At 40.5% G+C, this 25,057-nt stretch overlaps 1 protein-coding gene across 4 annotated transcripts in view; it reads right to left on the bottom strand.

Annotated features, from left to right (window-relative positions):
• Window positions 1-25,057, bottom strand: part of FBLN1 (fibulin 1) — a 68,293-nt gene that overhangs the window by 24,848 nt on the left and 18,388 nt on the right. For all 4 annotated transcript variants that reach the window (XM_074538969.1, XM_074538970.1, XM_074538968.1 and 1 more), the window contains exons 2-14: window positions 24,877-24,976; window positions 18,654-18,789; window positions 15,394-15,565; window positions 13,794-13,853; window positions 12,007-12,108; window positions 10,269-10,406; window positions 8,011-8,148; window positions 6,613-6,756; window positions 5,690-5,818; window positions 5,059-5,184; window positions 3,762-3,881; window positions 2,790-2,921; window positions 1,625-1,748 (exon numbers count right to left, since the gene is read on the bottom strand). In XM_074538969.1, coding sequence (XP_074395070.1) covers window positions 1,625-1,748; window positions 2,790-2,921; window positions 3,762-3,881; window positions 5,059-5,184; window positions 5,690-5,818; window positions 6,613-6,756; window positions 8,011-8,148; window positions 10,269-10,406; window positions 12,007-12,108; window positions 13,794-13,853; window positions 15,394-15,565; window positions 18,654-18,789; window positions 24,877-24,976 — 1,621 coding nt within the window. The remainder of the gene's footprint in view (window positions 1-1,624; window positions 1,749-2,789; window positions 2,922-3,761; window positions 3,882-5,058; window positions 5,185-5,689; window positions 5,819-6,612; window positions 6,757-8,010; window positions 8,149-10,268; window positions 10,407-12,006; window positions 12,109-13,793; window positions 13,854-15,393; window positions 15,566-18,653; window positions 18,790-24,876; window positions 24,977-25,057) is intronic.

Below are 25,057 nucleotides of genomic sequence, written 5' to 3'. Positions count from 1 at the left end.
GTAATCCCACCCATAAACCCTGATTCCTGCACACTGGTGTAACATTGATATCCTCTGAGAATGAGAGCACCTGAGGAACCCACTGCTCTTCACCAGTGACAACAATGAACTCACATTCTCTTCGCTTTATGCAAACATCTTTCCAGAAATGCATTTAGTAACTATCTGTAGCTGTTGAGAGGGGAAAACCTAATAAATCCAACAAGATGATGACTTAAGGAATTAAAATAATTAGAATTTCACTGAGCAGCTGCAGGATTTGTGTCTGACTCAGCCTAATTACAGCCTGAGCACATCAGAAGGAGCTCGCCCTCTGAGCAGGTCTGAGTTAGGCAGAGAAAGCCATTACAGAGCAACAACCTAGACACAGAAAACCATTCAGACACTCCTGCTTTCTCAAAAGATGTCATGTAGCTCAAATAGCCAATGAAGTCAAATACAGATAAGAGAGAAAAATAAATGGAATGTGTGTATGATGTGTATTTTATAAACTGAACTCTGCAACGCAGGAATGTCTGTAAGAGCAGAAATCTGCTAATTCTGTCCAGTGGCCCATTACACAATGCACTTTCAAAACTTTTTTTAAAATTAGGATACCAATGAGCCCACAGACTTACAAATAAAAAGAACATCTGCATCATGAGGCGCTCCTTGGTCACTGATGTGACAAATTTAATTTAAAATTTAATTCCTATTACCCTTCCCAGAACACAAGCACATTTTATAAATAGCTGGGTTTACACCATGAACTTCCTCTCCAGCATTCTGATCAAACACATCTGCTGTGCCACTTGTATGACATTTCAAAGACTAAGGCTCAAATGCAAACTAACTGATCCCCACAAAATCCCTGAGATGGAGATCAGTGCTGGCTTCATTCCTCACAGGAGGCACAGAGCACTCAGGTCTGTCTGACAGATGGTGCCCATACCAACAGTGACTGGGAAAAATAATAATGGGCTGATAACAAATGGGTATTAGAAAGAATTTTTTTATTGTGAGAATTTTTTTTTTTTTTTATTGTAAGAATTTTTTTACTGGAACAGGTTGGCCAGTGAGGTGGATGCCCCAGCCCTGGCCAGTTTGGATATGGCTTTGAGCAAATTGTTCTAGTGGGACATGTCCCTGTACATGCAGAGAGGGTTGGGACTAGATGATTTTTAAGGTCCATTCTAACCCCTTAATATTCTATGATTCAAAATAATGGTACCAAAAATAAGACATTCTTGCAATGCTTTGCAATGGTACAGGGGAGAATTCAGAGAAGGAGCTAAAAAAGAAGCCTTTAGCTGAAGTGTGAAGGTAAGGAAAGACTGTGTGTGATTCTGAAATAAAAGCCAAGGATTTCAAAGCCCAATGTAGCCTTCCTATCAGGCTGCCTTGCAAGGAAACCAGACAGAAAGTATCTGCTTGTGGCTCTGGAGATCATTATGGTGCAAACCACTGACACATGGCATTTCTTAAGGGAGTATCTTTTTTCTTAGAAAGAGAAGCATGAGGAAGGAAACCAGACTTGTGTGGTAGGCCTGCCAACACAGTTCATATTTGCTAGAAACTGCTCTGTGCTCAGCCAGCAGTGGCATGGCACTGAGGAGATGGTGCCACCTTGGAAGAAGGTACTTACGTGTCGCCTGACTTGCGGTAATTCTCGGGGCATTCCAAGGACAGGCAGCGGAAGCCGCCCTGGATGTTAAAGCAGGTCTCGTTGAAAGAGCAGTTGTGACTTTCTGCAACACACTCATCGATATCTGCCAAAGGGAAACAGGGGTGTGGGTTAAACACGAGCTTCTCCTCTCCTTGCAGGTGCCAGACAATGACAGAATCACAGAATCACAAGGTTGGGAGAGACCTTGAAGATCAATGAGTCCAACCCATTCCCTGACACCTCAACTAAACCCTGGCACCCAGTGCCACATCCAGTCTTTTTTAAACACACCCAGGGATGGTGACTCCACCACCTCCCCAGGCAGACCATTCCAGAACTTTATCACTCTTTCTGTGAAAAACTTTTTCCTAATATCCAACCTATATGTCCCTTGATGCAGACTGAGACTGTGTCCTCTGGTTCTGTCAGTGCTGCCTGGAGAAAGAGCCCAACCCCACCTGATTATAGACACACTTCAGGGAGTTGTGGAGAGTGATGAGGTCACCCCTGAGTCTCCTTTTCTCCAGGCTGAACACCCCCAGCTCCCTCAGTGGTTCCTCACAGGGTTTGTGTTCCAAGCCCCTCTCCAGCCTCATTGCCCCCTCTGGACACACTCAAACATCTCAATGTCTTTCCTAAACTGAGGGACCAGAACTGAACACTCAAGATGCAGCCAATATCCTTTCAGGAACTGAAGAACATGGGGTGCAATTAAACATTACTGCAGGATTGCAAGGGGAGGACAGAAGAACAAAAAAGAAGAACACTAACCCAACCAACCAGCAAAAAGAAATAGAAGAGCAGCAGTGCCACTAAGTGGACAAGACCTAAATATTTGCTGACGTGTTTACAGCAGGATATTTCCTTTTAATGGCTAAACCAACTCACAGCATTGGAATTTTCATTGTAAGAATCTTTATTAATATTTTTATTAATAATTTTAAAAGTAGTCTCTACTGAATTACTTTGTAACTTGAAATTTTCTGTATATTTATCATAAAAGACTGATTTCTTCAGATGTCAAGCTGATATGTACTGCATTACCTATAATGTCTTAGGAAAGGCATTTTTTCAAACACAAAAACTGCTATAACTTGTCAGAATTCCACAATGCATGAGGTCTCCCTGCAGTTGTTGAACCCACCTTGGCAGTTGCGTGCGTTGGGCGCCAGCCTGTAGCCAGTGGAGGGACAAGTACATTGAAAGCTCCCAGGAATATTGACACATCTAAAGGAACAGATGTGTCCTCCAGTGGGCAAAGCACATTCATCAATATCTGCAAGGAAAAAAAAACACCACTAATTTTCTATGTGTTCACGACATTCAGCCCAGTGCACATGGACAGTGCTCCTGCTATGAGGTTCAAATACAATTATACAATTTGATGCTTCTAATTTCTGGGCAATGAAGAAGATCATCAGATAGGTGTGGCTCTAAACAACAAGATCTAAATAGCAAATATTTTCAGGAATAAATGGAACTCTGAAGAAAATTAAAAGCTATATGAGAGCCCAAGAGACAAAGTAAAGGATGAGAGCAAGCACTTTACAGTGACATGTATTGTAGTGCTTTATAAAAGGGAGGGAGAGGAATAGTTTTATCCTTGTTTTTACAAAAGGAAATCAACATTAGGTGTTCTGCCCAAGGCCTCACTGTTTAGTAAGTCTTGGAGACCTAAGTCCAAGCTCAGGATCTTGTCCATGAGGTCACACCCTCATCTTCCTTGTATTTGAGAACACATTAGTTCAGAACCGGCCACAAAAAGAGGATATATAAAATATTACCTAGTAATATCATGTATGACATATGTAACACATAAATATGCTCATATCTCCACTTGCTGAACATTAGAAATTCTGGTAACTCCTCAGGAAAAAGACAAATTTCTGCCAAATTACAATAGTGTGCCAAGCTACAATTCAGTGTGAACAGCAAAAATGACACCACACATACAAAGAGATGCCACTAGAAAAGGGCATGGGTCGGAGACCTTCGTCAAATATGGTTAGAAAATAAAGGAAATACTGAAGAGACTCAAATGTTAAAATGAAAAAATTGCATGGAATTGCTCATGTTTGTTACAGCAAGAATAAGGAAGGAGCACCACAGGGCTCACCTTCACAGGAAATGCCATCGATGTCGCTGAGCTGGAAGCCCCGGCGGCAATAGCACTGGTAGGAGCCGTACACATTGGCACACTCTTGGCTACAGGGGTTGCTCTCACACTCATTCAAATCTGAAAGGCAGAGTTATACACCTGAACCACAAATTTCTTGCAATGTTCACCACTCCTAGTACTGGAATAGGACAAAATTTTGGAAGGTAATTGTTTTAATTGAAAAAGGATGGCACACGTCACTGAGTAACCTGGAAATAGGGGGCTCTCAGTGTGCTACTCTTAACAGGCAGTATAGGTTAATTTTTACTGTGCTATAATTTCCTCCTGTACTTCAAGGTGTGAGACTGGGAGGGAATCTTTAGGCCAACACTTATGTTTTTGTGTCTGGATATCAGCAAGGCTGGTTTTGAAGGTTTTGAACCTGATTGAGTTGAATCACCCTTCAAAGTGCAGCAAAAGCAGACCCATACACCTCTGCATCACAGAATCACAGAACCATTCAGGCTGGAAAATATCTCCAAGACCATTGAGTCCAACCTGTGACTAAGCCCCACCTTGCCACCCAGACCAGAGCACTGAGTGCCACATCCAGGCGTTCCTCAGACACCTTCAGGAGGGGACTCCACCACCTCCCTGAGAATTCCAATGTCTCAGCACCCTTTCAGGGAAGAAATTCTTCCTGATGTCCAACCTGAACCTCTCCTGATGCAGCTTGGGTCTGTGTCATCCTGTCCTGAAAAACGATGGACTCTAAGGGTGATATATTCAAACTGTGGGCTATAGTGGCCTCAACTAAGCATGGCAGCATTCATGTAATCAGAGATTCTGCACTGTGATGATTCCTCATGTCATTCCAGTGCAGTCTTGCAAGGTAAAAAAAAAAAAAAAAAAAAAAAAAAAAAGTAAAAGTAAAAAAGTAAAAGTAAAATTAAAAAAATTAAAAAACAGGTAAAAGAGCAATGAGCTGTGTCACTATAGGACACAAAATAACACGACGCGCACACGCAGCTCTTCCAAGGTGAAAAGAGAGTTTTTAATTTCTGACTCCAGCATTTATAGATTTCCAAAAGTGACAGTGGATTGGAGGGTGAAAGTGCCACCTCTCCAATGACACTGGACAAACCAACAGTCCATCAAATTTCTCCTCCTCCATAAAAGAACACAAAACAATAAGTTATTTACATAAAGTGCGTGAGAAAGTTCGTTACAAGAATGTAAAGATCAGAAGGCTTAGAAAAACTTAAAAATCAGGGCGACAGAGCTGTTTCTCCCACTCCATAACTGACAGCCCTACCTTCACAGGATCTGCCATCAGCTGAAAGCTTGAAGCCCATGGTACAAGTGCAGTAGTAGGAGCCAGGAGTATTCTCACACTTGTGAGCACAGAGGCGGCCTGGGTAGCGCCTGCATTCGTTGATATCTGCAATGACAAACACACAGAGAGCTCTGTGGATGGATGGGCTGCCCCACTGCAACACCAGCCTGGACAAGAATGCGATTATAAAAGCTTGATTGCTGTTTTCCAGATTTAAATTTCATACTAAAGAGAGAAGAAGTCCTCAAAATGCTCATTTAGAAGCACCCCAGAGTATAATTGGATTAGATCTATACAGGAGAAAGTTGCTTTGATTATCCAAAGGAATCTTTTGCTGTAGGTGCTTATAAAAATATCACAGAAAACAATTACACACACTCTCACAACCTTACCTTTTAACAGGATAGCAGATAAAATGTTGACAATACTAACAGAGCTTCCTTTGAAGTACCAGCAGTTCGTTAATATGGTTTTAGAGCCATCCAAATAATATAGCAGTCAATTCTGCATTCTGATAACAGAGGCTATGCACAGAGCAGTAACATTCTTTACAGAGGATCATTTTTTAAGTGCTATGGCTGCAGGTATTTAGGTTGATGGTGCAACTTACCAATGCAGGTCCTGCTGATGACATCAAAGCTGTAGCCAGCTTTGCACTCGCAGCGATAATTGCCTGGGGCATTGATACAGACGTGCCCTTCTCCACAGGGCTGGTTGGAGGATGAGCACTCATCCACATCTACAATAAAACGTGATTTTAAGTGCACTTCTAACTATGCAGGCTGAGAGAAGAACATGTTAACATATTTTTTGGTCCTCTGGTGGTTATAAAGTGTTTTGGAACAGAAAACAAGATGTTATCGTGCTCTCAGCTTTTACAAGATCAAAGTCACAAATCCAAACTATTCCTACCAAAGTAGGTTAGCTCTAAGGTGTCCTTAATGTTGGTGGACTTGGGATGGAAACAATGAAGTAATTAGGCAATCTTTGGAGTAATTCAGGTGCAAAATTGTTTTATTGTGCATACTCATATTTGTGGATCAAATTTTCATCTAGTCTAAGATGTTTGAGATCCAGAGTCACCAATTTCACTCACAGAAATTGAGAACACATACAAAAATGCTTGTCTTTGCTAAAACCACCTCAGTTAAAAGCCAGCCAAAGGCATCTCTATCTTTCAGTGTTACTTGAATGGCTTCTGTGGGATCTTAAGTTGACCTTGAGTTATTTCTCTGTACAAAGAATATTTGGGACCTCACAGCATTGTTCCATTGATACAGTCACAGCCAATGACATTTATGGGGTTGATAATAATTACTTCTCAAAATGTAGGATTTCCTGAGTTTTATGAAGGACAGAGGGTGGATGCTTGTCATTCTTCACTTGCTGGGACTGCCATGAGGGAAAGAACAGTATCAAGAATTGACTGTGGGAATGACAAAAACCTGGACAAAGCGCAAGAAACTGCTAAACATAAATTATTTGTCTGAGTTACTTTCTTAGAACTGCTTTTTCTTCCCAGCTGCCACTCACCTACACATCTTGTTCCATCTTCATTGAGGTGGTAACCTCGGCCACAGCTGGGTGAGATTCTCTGGCAGGTGAAGGAGCCATCAGTGTTGATACAGATCTGCCCAGCTGGGCACGGCATGTTGGTGCTCAGGCACTCATTGATATCTACAAGAGCACAAGTCAGTGTAACTCTTTCTGGTCTCAACAGGTTTAAGGTAAGATGCTCTCAAGATTTAACCCTTCAGAGAAAAGTTCTGCACATGGGAGAAGACAACTATTCATGACATTTAGCTCCACTGATACAAAGCTTCCAGAGTGAAGACTGGGGAGGTATAAAAGCCTTAGATACCAATGAAAAGCAGTGTAAATTTGATATAGAACTTGTATTTGTTTCAAAGCCTTTAGAAGTCCCTCCTAAACATACTGATCAACAGTTCAGTTCACCACCTTAACCAGTTCTGCTTCAGCCTGTGTGTTCTGATGGAGCTCTTAGCTTCTACCTGATGATCAGGGTCACAAATCCAACAACAAAATCCCCTCAGCTCCACACAGAGCAGCATTTGATTCCCAGTGCATAAAGTTAGGCTGTGAAACTGCCTAAATGTTTTGCGAAAATGCATTTTACGTGGCTTTACTGATGTCCATGACAGCAAGTAAATAAAAATCTGCCATGGAGCTGGCACTACCTGTGGCAGGCGTGTGCTTTCAAAGGGGGTGCTGGGGGACTGGCCCCCCTCATTTTAAAGGCTGCAGTTTTGTTTTCAGTCTGTTTCCAGTGTCAGATTTCAACTCTACAGGAGAACAAGGGGCTGATAATGAGTGCAACTTGGCAGCTGCTGCTGCTCGGCCAGTTCCACAAGTCCAAGGCTTGCTATGCCAATGGGGAATTAAAAGTTGAGTTGAGACCTGAAAATAATACTCAAAGGAATAACTGATAGATTTGTAGGTCACATTAGACAGATCCATATAAAGTCTGCTGGAAACCAGTAATTTTAATGGATTTATATGAAGGGTATAATTCTGGTTTTGGGGAGTCTTGGAAACAAGGCATTGGCCTGACAAGATTGTCATCAGTCTTTAAAGTAAAACTCCTCTCCACAGTATGTTATACCTGTCCCATCTTCTCATACACAATAAGATGGGCTTCAACATGGGACAGGTCTGGAAAGACTTACAAGCCTGTAAAACCAAGCAGACTAATATCAAAGGGTGTTCCAGATGCCATAATTACAGCTTTCTACACAAACCTTTGGCTAAAACCTTTTGGATAGAGTTAGATAAAATAGATGGCAATTTTTTTTACAAATTTTGCTTCAGATAAAACACCCAAAGACTTAAGCAGCTAACCACCTACCCAGGGAAAGTACAATTTTCTCCCAGCAGCATTTGAGCATTCCCCAAGACAAGAGCAAGCCTTACCAATACAGTTGCCCAGTGCATCCTGTATAAACCCACTCATGCACTGCAGCTTGGGGCGGCAGCGGAAAGATCCTGGAGTATTCTGACAGATAAAATCGGGGGGGCAGTTATGAGTACCAGTCTCACACTCGTCAATATCTGGTACGTCACAAAAAAAAATTGTTAGCAGGAATTAAACGGGTTCCTTCATTACAATTCAAACATAAGACATAATTAAAATCATCACATAGATTAATCCTCAGTGTACCTTCCTGGAATTCTGTGATCCAGGATCAATCTGACTTATTACCTCAAAAAATATCTCAATAAAACCAGATAGGTTAAGAATTTTTTACAATTTCACTACTAATTTTATATATAGGAGGGTATCTGTGCATATCATGCTTTGCAAGTTTAGTTCTCACAACTAAATGATTCAAAACTATTATAGACAACCTAAAGCAACACATTCAGCCTTGATTCAGCAGTGTGCTGGGATTTGAAGTCAGGAAGATTTAATTAGCCAAGTGCAATTTTAATTTTAGCTTTAGATCCAATGCAGATATTGTTCATTTCTTTCATAAGTGAATTAATTGACCTTGATTCCCCATCCATATTAAGGCTTGAAATCCCTGCATTACCATGCTTTAAAATGCACATAAATATGACTTCTGATTACTTTAATATTCTACTCCAGCTCAGAATAGACAATAAATATTTCTGAATAAATTATTGTTCATGTAAAGCAGATAAAGGAGATAACAGCAAATGAGGCTTCACTCAGGAATGTAGTCCTGTCCACATAAAGCAACTAAAATTTAATGTTTGCCAGCTGGCAATGGGATTAAATCTCCTAAAGCTATCAAAATATAGAAAATCTCCAGCAAAAGGATAACTCATCTTTCTCATTCATGTTGATACAACAGTAGCCCCAGAGCTTTGTGGGACTTAAAAAATGAGTGTGGAGACCATTTGAATTAATAATGAAGTGGGTTTAGCAGGGTTCTACATGTAGCACAGCTCAGTCATGTTACTTGGCATTTAAAAACCATACATGACTATTTTTATCACTTCACATAGCATTAATAATTAACATTATTAGCATATCTAACCCATATAAGAACTTTCTAGCATTAGTTGCGGGTATAATTTAATATCTGTACTTCTTTTTTTGCAACAGAAAAATATGTTAATCCTTGCCAGTAAGCTATTTGTTGACCTAAATCTGATATTATTTAAATCAGTGGAAGTGTAACTTTAAAGGGATCACAGTTACACCACGATACTTTCAAAAACATTGTGTGATATTCTGCAGGTTTGGCATTGGAGTTTGTTCATCAGCTTTTTTTTATTCAATCTATTTATTATTCATAACTGATCAGTTCCTACAGTAAAACCTTACCTAGAATTTTGGTTGAGTTAATTTACTCAGTGGAAAGAAATTAGTTTATTTATAAAGCAGTCTTAGCTTAGGGGGAACAGACATGGTGAAAACCAATTCAACATCAACTGGAGTTTGTTGCTAAATTATATCTCTGTAAAGGCAGCATGCCAGGTGAAGTTACCAATGCACATTTGAGCAGTCTTTAAGCTAGATGGAACTTGAAACAAGTAACTTTTTTAGTAAGAAGGACTGTTACCTTTGTGTTCAAACACAGCTACTCAAGAACAGTGGTTTTAACCCCTTCATGTTTTTAAATCTCTAGGAATGCTGTCATTAAGAAATCAATCCCTTTATAACCTCCTAAGGATAAAAGCTTGCTTTCTTTTCCTAAAGATGCATCTACCCTCACATTTTCAAACTGAATCACCTGGTTGCTACACTTTGTTTCATGCTCCAGACTGTGCAAACTTGATTCATTCATGTGCATCCAAACCATCAGATATGCTCCACGAGCAGGACTTGGGCACTCCACTCACAAATGAGCCATCAATCCCACAGACCAGACTGGAGAAATCCAGAAATAATCTCCAGGGTATTGTGTGTATTGTGAGTTCTGGGTCTTGCTAATCACCTGGTTTAGTCCCCAGAGCAGCTCCTAACGTGCAAAACAAACTGCCAGTGTGAAATGCAGTTATCTCTGCTGGAAATCTTTGCAGCAGCCCCCAGCTGCACGATCTGGTTATTTGCGAGGTGACAGCTGGGAAAACTGCTGTCCTTGAAGTGTGTGTGTCTCAGTTACCTGAGTATTTACCAAAAGCCAAAGAGCATGACATAATGATGTGCTTAGTTTTTATCTTAAGCCTGGAAGATGCTGGTTTCTGTGCACAGGACATACCTTTGCAGCGACTGTCGTCCGTGAGCTCATAGCCAGTGCCGCAGCTCGTGTCCCGCTGGCAGCGGAAGGATCCCAAAGTGTTGACACAGGTCTGGCCAATCCCACAGTTGTGTGTCCCAGTGATACACTCGTTAATATCTACAACGGGCAGAATAATTTAAAAGTAAACAAGAGACAGCAAATAAGAAACAAGACATCCCTGGGAAGACACAGATTGAAGGCCTGGCTCACCTCCAGCCAGGCATTCCTCTGAGCATCTGAATTCAAAGGTGGGGATTTGGCCTCACATCCACATCCTGCTACACTGCTGTCACCAGGGTGTGAGCCAGCAAAGATGTTTGGAGCCTGTTGGCACCAGGACTTGCTGATAAACTTCTTGTTCTTCAGTACAGTGTGACTGAGAGAGAGCAGAGACTCAACATCATCTGACTGAGTCTAGTAGTCGATGATGTCTCTGGATATGTCTGAAGTTGTTACAGCTACGATGTGTAAACATGGCCTGCTAGTGGAGCTGGCAGTGTTTGGTTTATGTTGGACTCAATGATCTTTAAGGTCTTTTCCAACCTCAGTGATTTCATGGTCAGATTATAGTGACTTTATGAATGAGGCAAACTTTCAGAAATCATTGCCTTGCTCTGCATCCCACCAATATATGGTTGAGGGACTCAATGAGCCAAGCTGACTTTCTACTTCACAGCTACTGACAGACATTTCCTTTGTGAATTTATTTTTCATTTTTACTTTGAATGAGTAAGAAAATCTGACATCCATGTGTATTAAATGTAAAAGCTCTTCCTTTTTATAGGTCCAACTAGGTTAGTGTTAGTCTGACCAATCATCAATATTTATTTTATATTCTGAAGTTTGTGTCTGAGGTACTTAAGATTACATTTCCAGTCACTGACAGAAAAAGGCACTCTTCATCTGGAACATCTGTCATCCTTGAACACCTATGCAGGATGGACAAGTTGAGCTGTGCCCTGGAAGGGCTCACATTCCTCAGCAACAGGGAGCCTGGGCTTACTAGCTCAGAACCAAATGTCACATTGCTCATGCCTGGAGTCAAATGCAACCTCTATCCCAGCCCATTTCATTTGATGCCACAGATCAGAATATGCTGACTTGGAAGGCACCCACAGGGATCACTGAGTGCAGCTCCTGGCTCTGCACCGACACCCCAACAATCCCCCCTGTGCATCCCTGAGAGCCTTGGCCAAGCCCTGCTGGAGCTCTGGCATTCCCTGGGGAGCCTGGGCAGAGCCTGACCACACTCAGGGGTACAGGAAAAGCCAGTTCTTCTTCTGGGAGAAACTAACAATCCTTCCTTGACAGTTGCCATGCCACTCATGGAGTCCAGAACATTAATCCTTTCTGTTAGTTGTGTCCTTAACAAGCTAAAGAATCCTACTCTATTTCTTTTGTCTGCCTTATCAATAACAATCCACTTTTACAAGAGAGGATAGGTATTCTGTTTTGATTTTATTCACAACAACAAATTCAAACTCTGCCTGTTCTCCATTCTAAATTCTCCACCTTTTCCACTGGCCCTTTTCTTAACTTCATTTCCCCACAATTCTCCTTTCAACACTCCATTCAAATCAACACTTTATGACTTCATCTCTTTCCCCAGCTGACATAAGCGTATTCTGCTCTCTTCTCTCTGGGTATTTTTGCATCTATTCTTGCACTTTTAAAACAAGAATGTTTATAATCAGAACAATGGCTTTATTTCTTTTACCTTCACAGGTGATGCCATCTGGTTGAAGCTGATAGCCAACAAAGCAGGAGCAGACATAGCTGGATCCTGTGTCTCTGCACTGCTGGGAGCAGGGACCACCACCTAATGAACATGTTAAAAGGCCTCATGTAATTAAGAGGCTCTTCACAAGAACTTAAACAAACCACTAATTTACAGGACACTTGATTTATTTAGAAAATAAGTTAATACACATGTACAAAAGAAAGAAAGGGCTAAGCACTGAAAGCTCTAAAAATTAATAAAAGAAGGATTATTGTGACAAGCAGAAAGAGAATACTTGAGAGAATTTACACAAAATTTGGCTCATCATTAGGAAAACCTTTGCTGACCTTGTTAAAATAGAAATTAATATATGTTTCATAATCTAAAAATTAGAGAAAAGCTTACATATTTCCAGCAACAAATATTTGTTGTAAGGCTGCAGATATTCTTAGTACAAACAGAACCCATATCCTGTTTTTTAGAATGGCTGGATAGGCATTAAACAAAAGGTGTGAGATAGGCACAATCCATGTGAGAAATTGCAGCTATGATATGTTATTATAAATAATTTTTAAAGTACAACAATTTCTAATGAGGACAGGGCCATTAACGCATCACTGAAAATTAGGTGGAACCATAGTTTTGCAGTTGAGATCAACAGCCTCTGCTCTCTGAATCTCTAATACTGTGACCTCTGTCCTGACACAGTAAAACCTGTAGTGAGAGTATCAGAAGAACAGAATTAATAATGAAGGTGCTCCAAAACAAATTGCTGGAAGTTCCATTTCCTAGGAAATTAAAATTTCCCCTGTTAAAGTCCAGGAAATTAGAAGTTTTGGCCAAGTTTATCAGAAAATATACTGTAGGCAGAACCACCAATTGGCAATTAGCAATACCAATCCATCTCCTGCAGGCAGCTGATTACCTGAGAAATACAACAACTGATTACATGGTGAAATAATGCTAGGAAAATATGTAACACATATTTCTATGTCATCTCCTCGAAATAGCAACTGGAGACAAGGAGGAGAGGCACTGCTGACTCTGGCTCACCAATGACCTGGTAGATATTCCCACCCTCTCCAGAGTGTAACAGCTGTAGAACACAGAGCACAGTAAATAATTTTTCAACTGGAATATAAGCCTGTTAAATTGACTTTATCCTAAATACATTTCTGAGCTCGGAAATGCTGGCAGAAAACAGTGAATCACTGCTGGTTTAGGTTTATAGACATGTAAATCGTATGTGACAAGCAATAAATCAGAATATTTAGCAGAGCAATATTCCAAAATCACATTTCCAAGGAGGCAGAGCAGCATGAATAATCAGAACAACAGCCACTTTTGTCTTCCTTTTCTTCAGGTTATGCATCTCAAACATAAACAAGTTTAATTTCATATTTAAACACCCTGATATTCAAACACCAAGAGAATAATAAAATATGCACATATTTAATATAGGATCACCACATTCTGAAGAATCGAAAGCACTCCACAGGTTAAAGGGTGGCACTTCTGAGGTATTACCCACAAGAGGTTAAGTAGAAGTTAAATGTATTGTCTCAGCTTCAGTAGAATAAGATGGACTGCACTGTGAGAGACAATGCCTCCCTTATATTTGGGCACTATTTAGGCATCACATAATGGCCCATTACTCCTTGGAAAGGCTCTTCCTCATGTTTTTTTTTAACCCATAACTATCCCAGGCAAAGGGCTTTGGCTAGATCTAATTTGGCTTCACTTTATTGAAAGCAATCACAGCAGAGCTGGCCAGCAGGACTCACCTCTGCAGCCATCATGCAGATAAGGATCTTCTTGGTCCAGCTCCTCCTTTGAAATGTCAGCTAAAAAGAGGAGAGATAGGCATTAGAGAAAGGAGAAAGCACTTTTCTTCTCATTGTAAAACACTGTGTGCTTGGGATGGAACTCACACCAGGGTTTTGGACAAACCAGAACAAAATTTAAAAGCATTATTTACATATTTTACAGCTATTTCTTACTTAAATTTGACATTCACATTCTCATGGCCATGGGGCATTCCCCATCTGACTGATTCAATATGAAAGTCACATGTGATCATAGATTACATACAGACTGATATTTTCAAACACAGGTTCTTAATGCCAGGCTTTTAACCAGACCTTAACCTCATTTCCATAAGGCACATTGTTGGGGCATGCTTGTCTTCCACTGATTTTACAGTAGCTTGGGGTATTCAGAGATTTAATGAGAATCAGATTAACCTCAGCTATTTATTTGGACTTTGTTTCAAAAAGAACTCCACACCTAAGTTTTTGGGCACGTACTAAAGGCATTCTTTATATATATATGAAGTATATACTTACATACTTCAACTTTTTATATTTTTATATATATATATATATATACACATATATATACATATATAAATATAAATATATAAATATATAAATATATAAATATATAAATATATAAATATATATATATGTACTTAATATACTTATTGAAGAGTTTTGATCTGTGGTATTCCTGCCACATACACATATTCCAAGAGTCCATTCTCTCCACATGGACATGCAAGGGCCAAAGACATCTTGAACTCACTGCATCCCCAAAGAACCAGCTAATGGACTTTCTCCAATCCCACAGTTTTGAACACAGGGGCAAAGGTAGGTTGGTAGTGTGCAAAAACACAATCCCAAAAGCCCCAAACAAATGAAAGTCTATATGGGTCAGTCTTTACTTATTCATCCTCTTCAGCTCTGTGGACTAGTTTTGGGAAAGGGTGTCAGGAGCATCTAGGTACCCCTCTTTTTTTGTAATAAAAGAAACATTTTCCACACTTCTGGAGATCTTAGTGGTCCCAGGCACTCCAGGCATTTCAAAAACCCCTGGTTTGTGGGCATTTGCCTCTCACACAATGGCAACGTTTGCATTCTGCTGAGCTGGCAAAGGCCCTCTAGCTTCCCAACACAATTCTAACAATTGGTTGTTGATTTTCATTTTAATTAAACATTTTTTTCAGTGGGCAAAATGCCAGTAAAATTAATAGCTTATATTCAGCTTCCCAGGTAAGATCATTGGTTGCCAAAATAAGCTCTCATAGATTTAAGTTCTGACACCAGAAACTGAGTGACCTCTTTCTGCCTCTTATTTTCAACAACAGCCTTTCAGCTATCACTAGCCCAAAAAAAAAGAGCTCCAAAACACGCATCATTAAATTACTCAGTTGAGATATCAAATTAGAGTAATTCCAAGAGAAATAATTTAAAGTGAAAATACTCCTTGCACCCTGTATCACTTTGTGTCTTGCTCTTTTAAGTATGCCATAAAATACCTGGCTCTTTTTTGGGAGGATAATCACTGATGGACAGATCAATGTCTTTAAAGTATGCCATAAAATACCTGGCTCTTTTTTGGGAGGATAATCACTGATGGACAGATCAATGCCTTCTTGGCCTTTCCCACAGCAGGTCTTGAAGACAATCCCACACTGATATCCCATCTTTGGGTTGGGCTCACAGCTCTGTCCTTGAACTTGGGCAGCCTTCCCCAGCAAACAACAGTAACAGCATGTCTGTTAAAGAGAAAATGAAAGTATTAACAAAGTCAAAGCAATGTGAGCTTTGATAATGATGTCAGTGGTTATCTCACCTTGGCACTGATGGAAAATTTTCCACAAAGTCTTCAAGAGCAGCACAGAAGCAAGGACAGGATAAATTAATCCTATGGAGGCTTCCTTTATTTTAAATTGAGAAGATGCTGCTGATTTATTCAGTTTTCTGCCTTGCTGTCAGAAAGCAGCAAAAGTGTTTGGCTCTCTGGAACTGGTGTCTGACAATTGCTAGTGTCACATGAAAGCAGATTTAAGCTCTTTTTTATTAGATTTGTCTTCCAGACTCTGTTTTGCTTGAAGAAAATTGCCTGCACCATTACACAGAACAGATGAAACATAAAATAACTAAACTTTCAACTAAATTTCTATAGTTTGGTGCTTTAAGCACCACACCTGCTAAAAAGAAGGCGACCATGAAATGCTTTGCATTGCTTTGAGATGTTCTAAGTTTTCCCTTGTAAGGAATTACATGTTTCTCTCCCTGCACTAAACTGAAAGGCACTTTTAAAACTCAGAGCAGCGTGAAGTCAGGACAGTAATAGCATCCTGAAGTATGCAAGTTTTCCATTTTGCATGAAGCCATTAAATACACAACAGAAAGTTCTCTGTGCTGCAGACTGCTGCAGGGCTGGAACTCCCCTGTCCTGGCCTCATATCCTGGGGTGTTGTTTCCATGCCCTTCCAGTCCCTAGGAAGGATTTTTTCCCTTATTTACTCTTGTTTGGTAAGATGGTTGCTACTACCCACTTTTTTTTACCAGTTCCTCCAACTACTTCCATCCAGTGGCAGATGCTCCAGTTTCATCCTATTATGTCTGGGATAATTCCATCTTTCCTGGCTTTTTTGGATGACTTTAGAAATAAACCTTCGATGATTGAAACATTTCACAATATTTATTCTAACATATCAAGCAATTCCCTGAGGCATCCTTCTGTGATGATAATTTTGATAATATTCAATTTTCCCAACCATAAATTAGAAGAAAAAAAAAAGAAAGCCGGCTAAAGATTCATCACTTGACTTACACCTGCATATTTTTGATAACCAAATCTTATTTAGTTATTGAATAGGCTGATGCTTTGACAAATTCTGACATTATATAATTCTGGTACCCTCACTGGCTTCTGCTGGAAGACTCAGGCCACTTCTTTATCTTGTCACAGGATCTTCATACTGGGAGTTGCAGAGTTTCTCTGGAATTTTTTTGAAGAATGATCATTAATTTTGCCCTTTTTTGAAATGCTGAACAGCCTTAAGTTCCTTATTTCTTTCAGCCTGAGCCACCACTTGAAAAGCCTCTGTCTGCAGCTTGTGCAAAACTTCAAGTACAGAACTTGCTAAATCTTGCAATGTCTATAAGACACTGCATCTTCAATTAACATAATTGTGTGCCCTGAACCATTTGTTCCAACCCATATTTATTCTAACTGTGCATGATATATCTTGATTTAACATCTTGATAATGAGAATAATTTATGTTTCTATACCTCAGCTAAAATGATACAGAGATGGAAAGTGTCAAGTGTTATCTTAATTGGTTTTGCATGGCTTTTGGTAGTGAGGAGGGGGCACAGAGGTGGCTTCTGTGAGAAGCTGCTGGAAGCAATCTAACTTCCATGTCAATTGAGTTCTTGGGGTGTTTGCAGCCATTTCCCAAAGGCTGCCAGTTGTCTGAGAGCAAATTATGATGACCATTGATTTATTAGCTTGAATCATGACAGCTTTCATGGATGGTACAAACTAACAATCAAGTTGTTATTCTACCCTTTCACTGCCTGTAGGCCTCTGCTTCTTCAGTCACCCTAATAATAATATCAAACTTTTTCCCCTCTGGTATTGGCAAAATCCCATGGAGCTTCCAAGCCATGCCTTGCTCCCATGTTTGAGTAGACAGTGGTCAGCCGTGTCCCACCTGAATTCCTGTGATCCCTTGACTGCCTTCTCACAGAAAGGAACAAAGGAGTAAAGTTACACGTGAGAAATTTGAAGGTACAATTTTTGGTGTGATTAGGAAGCACCTGAAGTTCCTTAGATTAATAAGGTCTTTTGATTATGCAAAGTTTACAATAGTTTTACAATATTTCTTATTATTTATGTTCAGATTGAAGTTGCCAGTTTTGGTGTGAATCCTGTAGTAACTCTGCTTTTGGTATCTGTCCACAAGAGGTCTCTCCCTTGCTGAAATCCCTTAGATGCTAACCAAAAACCCACTAATAACTCAGAGGAATTTTCCAGAACTCTTTAAGAGCTAAACTTCTCAAAGAGAAGGACAATGTGCAAACAATTTTACCAGAGACATGAGGTGCAGGTGGGAAAAAACCATTCATGTGCAGCAAACTGAGTCAATCTTCAGGCCAACCCTAAACAACCTCAATTCCACTTCTTAGAGACAAACAGAAGTTTCTCTGGGTCAGAACCCAGGACACTCCTCTGACTGCCCTGGGTGATTCAAGACCTTGGCAGGGGGTTCAGAGATCTTGGCACAGAGTCAAAACCACCTGTGCCTTCGATTTTAGCCCACAGAAACAATTACCAGCTTTGTGTGAAGATTCACAAGCCACAAGAGTTTTGAGTAGAATGACAGTGAATTTGTCACAGGGCGAAATACTAGAATTTTGGGGATTTAGAATGAGAGTTCAAGAATCAAGATGGAGGAATCTGGGCATGTTCTGTCCTTCTTCTTCTTCTTCTTGTCCTCCATCTTCTGCTGTGATGGTGCCACTGTTTGATTGGTTTAGGGTAGAGACAGACTGTCTAACATAGATTATAGGTCTTGGAAAATTATTGTAAATAAAGTACTCGTAGTTTGTAGTATAAAAAGCTAACACCACCCCAAGGGCAGTCACTGTGCCACAACCCAACCTGCCAGACAGATCTCAGCAGGTCAGAGAAGGAATGTAATAGATAAGAAAAAATAAACAATCTTGAAAAGCAGAACTGACAAATCTCGACTTCTTCTTCGGTCACAAGAACACAAAGGGAAAAAAGACTCTTTAATACCTTGGGATCCTTTTCAGCAACACAAAACCTGAGATCTCTGATGCCTCACCTTGAAGTATTCGGCCTCACAGGTGGAGTTTTTGGCAATATGGGAGTCACATTCCTCACGCGCGTTGGCAAATTCGACCCCGTCGGAGCAGGACTGCTTCTCCAGCTGGCTGCGGCAGCACTGCACCTGGGTCATGCTGCAGCAGCAGGGAGGAAAGGGAGAACAGTGTCACACATAGGGCAGGAACACATGATGCAACATTTGAGAATTAGTACTTCTACTATCCATGTGGAAAGAGGTTTCTGTGGGAGTGATGTTACAACATAAAGATATTCTCTGGGAGGAGGCAGATTGTCTGTGTGACATGGTTAGTACAGTTTCACTACTGATCTACCTTGCAGTCTGTCCTAGCAACTTTTTTAAACTTCAACCACATCTGCCTCAGGACACAAGGAACTCGGGGCTGCATTCTTGCATGTTTTGTGACAGCTGGTGGCTGAGGAGACTGATGGAAGGGAGAAGTTATTGCATTTGCGGGGTCCCTCATGGCAGGAAGGAATGATGGATCTGACTCCATGTTCTCAGAAGGCTAATTTATTATTTTATGATACTATATTGTATTAAAGAATACTAAACTAAAGAATACAGAAAGGATACTTCCAGAATGCTAAAAAGATAATAATGAAAACTTGTGACTCCTTCCAGAGCCCCGACACAGCTTGGCACTGCTTGGCCAAAGAGTGAAAACACTCACACCAGAAACCAATGAAACAATCACCTGTGGGTAAACAATCTCCAAACACATTCCAAAGGAGCAAAACACAGGAGAAGCAAATGAGATAATTATTGTTTTCCTTTTTCTCTAAGGCTTCTCAGCTTCCGAGGAGAAAAACCCTGGGCACAGGGATTTTTCAGAAAATATGACTGTGACAAGTCAGGCCCTGGATATTGTGAAAACCTGCAATCCCAGTCTACCCTGGCACCTGCTGCCCCAAATCAACAGGGATGGCATGTGCAAGGAAGATCAGAGCATTGTTCTGTGGGACACCTGGAGATCATGGAGAGACATGAAGATAACAAGGGAAGTCACAGCGAGAAACAGCAGAGTGTATTGCAAGCAAGGGGAAAAGAAACACAAGGGAAAGAAAAGTATTACAGGGCAAGGAGACGTGGAGAGGAGACAGGATAAAATTGTGCAGAAAACTTAGTTTTGTTGCACTGCTCATTAAATCACTCTATTTTATCTCAATGCCAGTGAAAAAACTGGAAACTTGTTCCTGCAGGGGAAAAAAAATCTGCATGAGGAGGCTTTAAAGTCCTGCAGTGTGGTTGCTGCTTGTCACATGAATACAAAGGCCAGGAAAGATCTTTCTCCACTCTGCCTTTATGTGTAACTCTGCTTTGCTGCGTAGTTTTGTGGATAAAGCTCTTCCACCACTACTTTCTGTTACAGACACTGGGAAACAGAGGAAAAAATACCTCAGTACTCCTGAAAATCCCCTATTCCACTGCTGGAAATTTTGATAATATCAGGAAGAGGAGTGGGTGAGTAGAACTACTGAACTACAGGCTTTTCCCACCATCACCTGAGATAAATGGCCTACCATGCATCCCCTCTGGAGGAGCTTTCCTGCTCTCCAGGACCATGGAATGAGCTTTCAGCTCCCAGATGGTATCAGGGACTCCCTCTGCTCTAAGGGCAGGAAACCAAAAGCAGGGGACATGTGGGTACTGGGCTCAGATTATGGATCTCTGTGCATGTGGGTGAGGCCAGCTTGTCCAGATACATTCCTGAAGATTCCAATTCCTATTTATTAGATTGTACATGGATCACTTACAACCCAAACCACTCTAGAATTTTACAGTTCCATCATTACTAAAGGTCTGACTGTGCAGTTCCCACTTGGACAAAAACAGCCATGGTATTTCAATGCATAGGAACTAAAAGCCAGGATAAATTTATGAACAAATTATTCAAAAATGGACTCTAAAATCATAGCAAGAAGTTAAGCCCAGGACAGTAACTTTATTTGGCAGGATATTTGAAGTTTTTGCTATCTGATTTAGTTCCAGTTTGGAAGAATATGTAGCCTTTTTGTTGCTGAAATTCCCTCTGAAGCAGAATTTCCATTCCCTGCCCAGCTCTGGGGTGGTCTGACTTTCAGGGCTTTGGAAGCCTCTAAAAACTGAACTCCAAGCCCAAGAGTGTGGGAGCAGAGACTTTCCAGCCTCTTTACCCCTTCAGATTCTCTTGAGGAGCTAGATATGTCAGCCACAGACAAGCAAACAAATAAACAAACAACAGCAGTCTTTCAGTAGGTCTGTTTGATTCCTGGTGTGGCTTTGTTTTTTCCAAACACCAGCCAACCCTTTGAAATCTCTGAAAAACATGCAATTTCAACCAAAACAAGAGAGTTTGTTAAAATGTTTCCCACAGCTGTATTCATAAGTCATGTGGTCCACCCCAACTGTAATAAGGAATTAAACATCAACTGGATACTAGATTAAAATACCATTTGTTCATTCTGAGAACCACAACAACAATAAAATCACACTTCATTGCCCAAATCCTACAGCCCTGTTGCACTGGTAGCAAATATTGCTGGAGACTCCAAACTAAATTTTGTGCGGCAGAAACAGAGGCAGAAATCCTTGAAAGATGGCAGAGGAAAATGCTGGAAATACCTGCACAGTGCTGGTCATTCTTTTCCCTCTGCACACCAGGGATCCCCAAACTAGCCAGGCAGGTTCCAGGGAGTTTGGGATGAGCAGGATCCCTCCCTGCATTCCCTAAGTCACAGGTGTCTCCCTGGATGACAACCTCAGCTAAAACCTGCTCCCTTTCTGCTCCCTAGCAAGGGGAAGGAGCCAACAGAATATTTAGATTTGTCTCCTGGTGTTATACCTTCAGGTGTACCATTAACAATCTGTGGACCATTAAAATATTGGTCTCTAAAAACAGAGAAAATAAAGTAGTACCTTTCCATGAATCTGGTTGGTTTTTTTTTTTTTAATTAGGAGTAATACTTTAAAAAGCCAAGAGATGTTTTTTCTTTATCTGCCTTATTCTTTTCAGTTAAAGGAGAGCAGTAAAATTTTTCAGAAAATAAACAGGTACTCACAATATGGCAGATATTGTATAACACTAAATATTGAATTTTTAGGAGCATGAGGCCTCGTAAGTGATGTTCATTGAGGATGTTTCAGGTAAAATCATGCATCTCTGAAAGAGGAGTTTTATTTATGGCTACTAATGAACAAAAATCCCCAAGACATTTAAAAAATACAGATTTATTGATTCAGATGTTGATCTAAAAGTTATTTCATTACTAGATAATTTGATTATAAATCAAGTTAAGAAATCATGTTTTATATTTTCACTTTTACTTTCTGTTAAAACTTAACCAACTTGGCTGATTTTCATGGAGTTAATTTCCAAATGAAAATCTACACACCCACTTACATCCACAATATTTTCACATCTATTGTTCTCCTGTGTAGATGATGCACTCCTAAACCAGCACAGATTTCATAATCATCTATTTTTAATTTCTCTTCTTTTCATAAAAGCATTAAAATTTAACTTTTTTTCTGACAGCAATGTTTTGTCAATCTGCTTTTGTTACCCTCTGTCTCTCTCATTCTACTTCCTTCAAGCTATGTCAGTGCTGTTCATGTGTACAGTGGAAGGTCTTGGACAAAATATCAAAATGAAAAAGAATGATTTTGCAAAAACAAGCTAGGTCTTCCAGCCTTGGATTCCTCAATGTGCATTCTTGCAACACTAGTAAATAATGCTATTCCTGGTGTAATTCCAGAAAGGCTACACATTGTCAAAGGCATGCAAATACCATATGGAGACAGACTGTTTCTGGCAAGGGAATTAAGTTCACTTGCTAAGAGCTCTGTGCAGGGAAAGCTCTTCACTTAGAAAGGAAGAAGAGTTATTGGACAGGTTGAGTTCCAAAATTAACTGGCAGCTCTTTCCAGCTGCCTTGAGTTTAACCACACCACAAGAAAATGAATGAATGGGAAAAGACCCACTGCGATGACAGCCAGAGATATTACTCATTAAAATTCTACACTTGTATTAACTGAGCCACAGAGACACAGAGATAAACACTGACATTGTCCAGAGAGATAATACAGTGAGATAAAATCATGTGTGGGGCAAGAAACCACAGTGAGAGATTGCAGACTTTGGGCCCAGAGCCTTGTTTCAGCTGAAAGCCGGAGTCAGAGAAACCAAGGGGATCTTTGGAAGTTGTGAACTTCACACAGGGTCTGGCTCACCTTGTGTAGGACAAAAAAGTGAGTATGGCTGTAGTGTGAGCCACAGCACACTCAGTGAGTGACAGTGACACAGATGGCTCCCTCAGGAACCACAAGGGACTCAGGTAGAAGAGCCTTACAAATGTGCTGGAGCCCAGAGCTGTCACCTTGTGATGTGGCAGATACGAGAATGACAGGGCTGGAAAACAATTCTTTCTGTGGAAAATATTTTCCCCTTGAGGGTGGTGGGATTGTGGCATGGGGTGTCCAGAGAAGCTGAGGCTGGCCTACCGCCGGCAGTGCCCAAGGCCAGGTTGGGAAAGAGAAGGCTCTGGGGTGACATAATTGCCCCTTCCAGTACCTAAAGGGAGTCTGGAAGATGGAGAGACTGTTTACAAGGGCTAGGAGCGACAGGACAAAGGGGAATGGTTTCAAACTGACAGAGAGTAGGCTTAGATTGGATGTCAGGAAGAAATTCTCTGCTGTGAGGGTGGTGGGGCCCTGGCACAGGGTGCCCAGAGCAGCTGTGGCTGCCCCAGCCCTGGAAGTGCCCAGAGCCAGGTTGGACAGGGCTTGAAGCAACCTGGGATAATGAAAACTGTCCCTGCCATGGAAGGATTTGGAACGGGATGGTCTCTAAGGTCCCTTCCAACCCAAACCATTCCATGGTTCTTTGATTACTATGGATGTATTTTAAATGGTTGGGAAATGGCCAAGGGGATGCAATTCCAAACCAGTGAGGCAGCTGGTTCCTCACACAAGAGACTCTAGCAGTGGGCTTCCTTTGAGGGAGGAAGGAACACCACTGAAACACCACTGTTATTACTATTCTAAACAGATGATTCAAAACAAGAAGTGCTCACACCTCTCACAGAATATATGCCTTTTATTTTATAAGTATAACTTTCTTAACTACATCTCAGTTATGCACATAAGCTAGATGAATCATTAGTGAGTTTGTTCTCCAGTTCCTATGAAGTCCTAGTAAGTCTCCAGAATTAAAATCTTTTGAAGAATAAATTATTTGCAACAGAATCTCAATTCATATAAATCAAATTATTATTATATCATCAAGATACTCAGACCTAGATCGTTCAATAAACTTGGTTTCCTGTTTTTCCTGCCTCTGTTTTGTCTGTAATTCTTATGACTCCTCAAGTATTTCTTAAATTGGCATTTATTTCCTATCTGTCAATTCTTCTGCGTAAGAGGCTGCTTTTGATGCCAGTATAAATGCAAAAGTCAGAAAACACAGATTGACTTCCCTGGAAGACACATTCTTTCTGTAACAAAGATCATCTTAACTCTTCCAGAATTATTACTAAGGCTAAATCACACTGCAATCCATTTGAGTAACGGGGGGAGCAAAGCAAAGTGTTTTAAATACAAATTTCTCTGTGGAGTTGCCTCTCAAACTACCAGCTGTTTGCCCCACTAATTAAATGTAACAAGTGCATGTAACAGCAAAAATAATGCAAATTATATTGACATAAAAACTACAAATGCCACAATAACATAAGAGATGCAACAGAATCAAAATCTTAACTAAACATTTTCTTGCATTATTTCATTAAGTAGATTAACGAAAAGAAATATCCTACAAATTCTCAGCAGAATTAAGAAATCTGTATATTAACTGAGGGGTTCTATTTTCTACAGTCAGATCCACAACCAGATTGGTGACAGCAGTGCAGCCATGCTGAGATGCCCTCAGGCAGAGCAGAGCCCAAGCCCTGTGAGCAAAGCAGAGTAGGAAAATCTCTGAGTAAGTGACACTAAATGCCACATGGGTTAGAGTGGGTGAATTTAAGCTAGATTGACACCAAAAATTAAAGGATTAGATTGGAAGAAAAGTAGGTCCTGAGGAAGAACTCCACAAGGCTACATATGGAGTCGAAAAGCTGGGATATAGGAGTTGGGTGCTTCATCTTCTAAGTTCATCTTCCAATATCTGCCATTCCTATGGTTTCACATTAGAGTATAGACTGTGTTTTAATATATAAGTGTGTACCTGCATTCTCTAGACTCGGATATTAATGGCAGAGAGGCACATATCCTGTTTGTGATTGCCCATTCAACACCCTTGTCACAGCATTCTTCCACTGACAGATCTGCAGAAATGAGGAAAGAGAAAAACACAATACATTTAACACAATTTTCAGAAGTGGTGTTGCATTTGCCAGTTAAAAAAC

Source organism: Zonotrichia albicollis, chromosome 4, assembly GCF_047830755.1.
Source record: "Zonotrichia albicollis isolate bZonAlb1 chromosome 4, bZonAlb1.hap1, whole genome shotgun sequence".
In the NCBI taxonomy this organism is placed as follows: domain Eukaryota; kingdom Metazoa; phylum Chordata; class Aves; order Passeriformes; family Passerellidae; genus Zonotrichia; species Zonotrichia albicollis.
The sequence above is the reverse complement of the archived record's forward strand: the minus strand, read 5'-3'. Positions and strand labels throughout refer to the sequence as shown.